This window comes from Wyeomyia smithii, chromosome 1 (genome assembly GCF_029784165.1).
Source record: "Wyeomyia smithii strain HCP4-BCI-WySm-NY-G18 chromosome 1, ASM2978416v1, whole genome shotgun sequence".
NCBI classification, from domain to species: Eukaryota; Metazoa; Arthropoda; class Insecta; order Diptera; family Culicidae; genus Wyeomyia; species Wyeomyia smithii.
The window spans coordinates 45,905,668-45,910,032 of record NC_073694.1 but is presented as its reverse complement, the minus strand read 5'-3'; the positions used below and the strand labels follow the sequence as shown (position 1 = coordinate 45,910,032).

At 39.6% G+C, this 4,365-nt stretch overlaps 1 protein-coding gene across 1 annotated transcript; it reads left to right on the top strand.

The window, feature by feature from the left end:
- Window positions 1-627: 627 nt before the first annotated feature.
- LOC129728820 (uncharacterized) lies at window positions 628-3,669 on the top strand. The gene is made up of 4 exons (XM_055687289.1): window positions 628-771; window positions 829-2,013; window positions 2,071-2,214; window positions 2,279-3,669. The coding sequence occupies exons 1-4, from the start codon at window positions 745-747 to the stop codon at window positions 2,435-2,437; spliced, it is 1,515 nt and encodes a 504-aa protein (XP_055543264.1). The 5' UTR covers window positions 628-744; the 3' UTR covers window positions 2,438-3,669.
- The last annotated feature ends 696 nt before the right edge of the window (window positions 3,670-4,365 follow it).

Here is a 4,365-nt window from a genome sequence, read left to right as displayed (position 1 = left end):
ATTTCTCAAGTTTTTTTTTAAACCAGAATTTATTGCGTGTTCAGCTAATAAATCAACTTGTGGCAATCCATTTACCTGTATGCAGACTTTATTCAGCTATTTTAAAATTATTAACTGTTTTATTCAGCCCAATTGTTTGTTGGGAAGTCAGTCAGTTTCCAGACCCAGATTGAAGAACCATAATTATTTAATTAATCATATAGTTGAACGCTTTGAAAAAGTATACCACATAGTTGAATTAAGTTAAAAGTGTTTTAAATCACACAACTAAAACAGTTAGTACCCTAAGTTTTGTACTTTTAAAAAGCAACAAGTTTTGCAAAAATAACGATAATGCTAAGTAGTAGGGGTCTTCACATCGAGCTCGTATACGAATACCGAGCCGTAAACTGTGTATCTTCCATTACTCGTCAATGGAGGTGAGTATTTTTACGGCTGGGTATTTGTTTACGAGCTCGACATGAATCCCCCTAGTGTAAAAACAAATCTTTACCGTCTAGGAGGAATTCGTCAAGTTGTTGACAGATATCGCACCACTCTATCCTGAAACGTACGATGCGGCTCATGGTTTTAACATCGGCTTTTAATCGGTTTTTAATCGGTTTACCGCGCATTTGTTTACATTTGTTTGTTTATGTCATAGATTAATGCTCGTAGGAATTGTATTGTTTTATTTTGGTTATCGTGCGCAACTCAATGATCTTTGCAGTAATCTCGAGAAATCTAGTCTAGTTAAAACTAATAATGAATATAAACGAGCTTCCGGTTGAGGTGAGCAATATTGAGTGTATATATTATAAAGTATTGATGTATTTTGGTTGTCCTTAGATGCTGGAGCATATTTTCCAATTTCTCCAGTTTCGGCATCTTAAAATCGCCTCCACCGTCTGCCGGCAATGGAATCAAGCGGCATTTTCATGGCCAAATTTGCTGAAGGTCAAATTAATTTTTGGCTCTGATAACATTTGTGAGCGTACAATCCCGGCTTTGGAAATCACCCATCAGAGGAGATACCGCAATATAACCTTTAGCTTCCGGGATGCTCAAGCTGATCAGCCGTTGGTGCATCATTTCTGTAAGGTTCTCCAAGAATTTCAAAAGTCGTTAGAAAGCTTGGAAATCGATTGGCATGTGCAGGATGCGGCACTGGATTTACTCATGTTGGCAAAGCTTTTGAAATATGCCCCAGGACTCAAAGAACTATTCGTTTATGATTACACGAACGCTGAATTTACTCACGATCCCAGTTGTTCACTTCATTTTGCACCGATGATGTTTTTGGACAAAGTACGCCTTCCTCACAGTGTGATGGGCGATGTTCGATTTAATTTTGCGCAATTTGCACCCAACGTTACACATGTCGATGTAAAGTTTGATGGTAGGCATCCATGGGATTCAATCCGAGCCCTGCAAGAGCAGCTGTGCGCTCTAGGAATCGATACTGCAACTCAGGGTAATTTCAAGCACCTTTGGTCGATGGAACCACGAAAGCTACGGAAACTTGAATTGAACAGAAATGACTGTGATTTTATCATGCCAAACGACGTGAAGCCTCGTAGTATTGGTAATTTTTTCCAGCATTGTTCGGCGCTAACTGTTCTTATGCTTGAGTTAAAAGTTCCCATGGAAGTTTATCAAATCGTTGCCGATAGTTGTTTGCAGCTTGAATCGTTGTTAGTATCGGAAATTGACGATGGCTGGGAGTTTTTGTCGATCGTTCAACACTCGAAAAAGCTGCGACGTCTTATAATAGTCAAAACTTTTTTCGATTCCAACCAGAGATATATTAGAACCACCCGACTGCCAAACGTGCAAAACTTGACGATAGAATTCCCGGAAATTTATGACACCTCTCGGTTCTTTGATCAGCTGAATCTGCTCTTACCGAATATAAGAACATTTCAACTAACGCAGTACAACAAGTTTTTGGAATATTCTTTCAATTTGAAAATTCTGCAAGCATTGTTCCGCAGCAAAATGCAAAGGTTGGAAAAGCTGATTTTGTTTGATACGGTATGCAATTTTGAAATTCATATAAAAAGTAAAAATAAATGAAGTGTTCCATTTCAGGGTGCAGATTTTCCTTCGCATCTATTTAACCAGCTCAACCTTTTTCCTCGACTGAACGAATTTTGGCTGACTTGCGAGGCGCTCGCTCCATGGAGTCGATCAGCGATAGTTCCCGGTGTGCGTAGTTTAGCCGTGAATGCTAAAGTAAGTATTTAATCTTCTTTTCAAAGAAACCAGGTCAGAATTGATAATAATTCCCTTTTTTCAGATAAGTAAATTTCAACTTCAAGCGTTGCTGAAAGTTTTCCCATCACTGACCAGGTTAGACGTGCCACATGCGGAAGAACAACCCACTCCAGGAAGCTTGAATTGCGAAGTAGGGTTTTGTAAAAATGGGTTTTGCCTAGAGTCCTACGGCTCTTTGTGAAGAATTCATGTTCTCGTGTGACGCAAGACGCTTTTTTGAGTTGTGGAAAGATCAAATTATTTCACAATGCCCGACAGCTATCAGGAGATGAGATTCAAACCCAAAGCAGCGAGGTCGGCGTAGCACAAACATTACTCGCACTTAGATCTTGAAGCTTTTATTAGTTTCGTTTATTGTATATTAGTTTTTTCATTTGATTATAATACATTGTTACACATTACCAGCATTTTTATAGTTTAACATGTTTTTGACGTTGGACTACATCTTAGCGTAAGGAAACAAATTCCAATTATTGTCGAATTTGGTTTTTTTTTTTTAAGTAGAATACTTCTCTCAGGAAGTTTGGCTACAAAGGGATGTGAAATGAAAATCTAAAACCGAAAAAAGTGAAAAATATGTCCAATTTCAAATGCTAATAAATCGGTTAGTATTCGATGGATTTCCTTCGTTCTTGCAGTAATAGATTGGAAAATCTTTTTAGATTCTTCCCAAAAGAAGATAATTGTAATTTAGTTATTCACACTATTGTACTATTGAAAATAGTCAAGCCTTGTCAAAACAAAAAAATCGACCTCTGATTGGTCGTTATATGATTGCTTCCCAAGCACGGTCGACAGAATCATATAGCTTGCAATTTTAAACATGCTATTTGGCCTATAAAAGAGCCTGTTTCAGTCGAAGCCGCTCATAATAGTTCTAGACAGCGACAACAGCAGTCATTCCTTAGCAGCAGCAGTAGCAGTGCAGTGGATACCAGCGATGGCGGAAAGCGGACACAGCTGTGGCGTAGCCAGACTTCCTGAAATCTCGCTCGCACAAAGAAGAGACAGTGTGCTTTGCGCTACAAGTCTCGTTTCTCATTCAGTCGCTACGTGCTGTGTGCAGCGTGCGAGCGAGAAAACTTACCATTCGTACGAGCCATGTCTCGTCACATGGGAATTTTTTGCGACGTACACGAAGATACCTCGTCTCTCAACTTAACGAGTGCGGTGCATGGGCGACGCGTACTTGAGACAGCTTGCGTGCAAAATCTCGTGAGCTCGTCTCGCGAGCTTGCCTCGCATGTTGCTTCGCGCAAATGGTGCGAGAAGGAAATTGATTTTGCGCAGAAGGATACAGGCAGGGGATTTCATGTTTTTTTGAAGTAGAATACTTCTCTCAGGAAGTTCGGCTACATAGGGGTGTGAAATGAAAATCTAAAACCGAAAAAAGTGAAAAATATGTCCAATTTCAAATGCTAATAAATCGGTTAGTATCCGATGGATTTCCTTTGCTCTTGCAGCAATAGATTGGAAAATCTTCTAAGATTTTTCCCAAAATTAGATAATTGTAATTTTATTATTCACACTATTGTATTATTAAAAATAGTCAAGCCTTGTCAAAACGAAAATTTCGACCTCTGATTGGTCGTTATATGATTGCTTCCCAAGCACGGTCGACAGAATCATATACATTGCAATTGAAAACATGCTATTTGGCCTATATAAGAGCCTGTTTCAGCCGAAGTCGCTCATAATAGTTCTAGACAGCGACAACAACAGTCGCCCTTCCTTAGCAGCAGCACTAGCCCTGTGGTTGGTCACCACGTCTCAGGAGCAGCGCGGTTCTTTTCAGCGTGTGTCGCCAGACTGCCATTATTCCCCCCGTGTTGGGGCAGCATGAAGATTGCCATCAGGAAATCCAATTTTGAAAATCAAAATGCCTTTTTCAAGGCAAATAAACAAGTCATTGAGAGTTAATAATTTTTGACAACGCAAGCAAGCATTCTGTGTTGGATCCTAGCAATTTAAATCTGTCGCATACGTCTAATTTACTGAATGTGGAATAGCTTCCACAGTGCATGTTGTCCGTGTATCCTAATTCCCCCACTATTAGAGCAGCTCAAAGGTTGCGGTTGCGATCAGCGATTAGAAGATAGTTGTAATTTT

What these genes read in the sequence shown, in the direction of transcription:
- LOC129728820 (XM_055687289.1), top strand. Translation starts at nt 745, where the DNA reads ATGAATATAAACGAGCTTCCGGTTGAG. An exon ending in TAAACGAGCTTCCGGTTGAG is followed by an intron (nt 772 to 828) that starts GTGAGCAATATT and finishes GGTTGTCCTTAG; the next exon opens with ATGCTGGAGCATATTTTCCA. An exon ending in GTTTAGCCGTGAATGCTAAA is followed by an intron (nt 2,215 to 2,278) that starts GTAAGTATTTAA and finishes CCCTTTTTTCAG; the next exon opens with ATAAGTAAATTTCAACTTCA.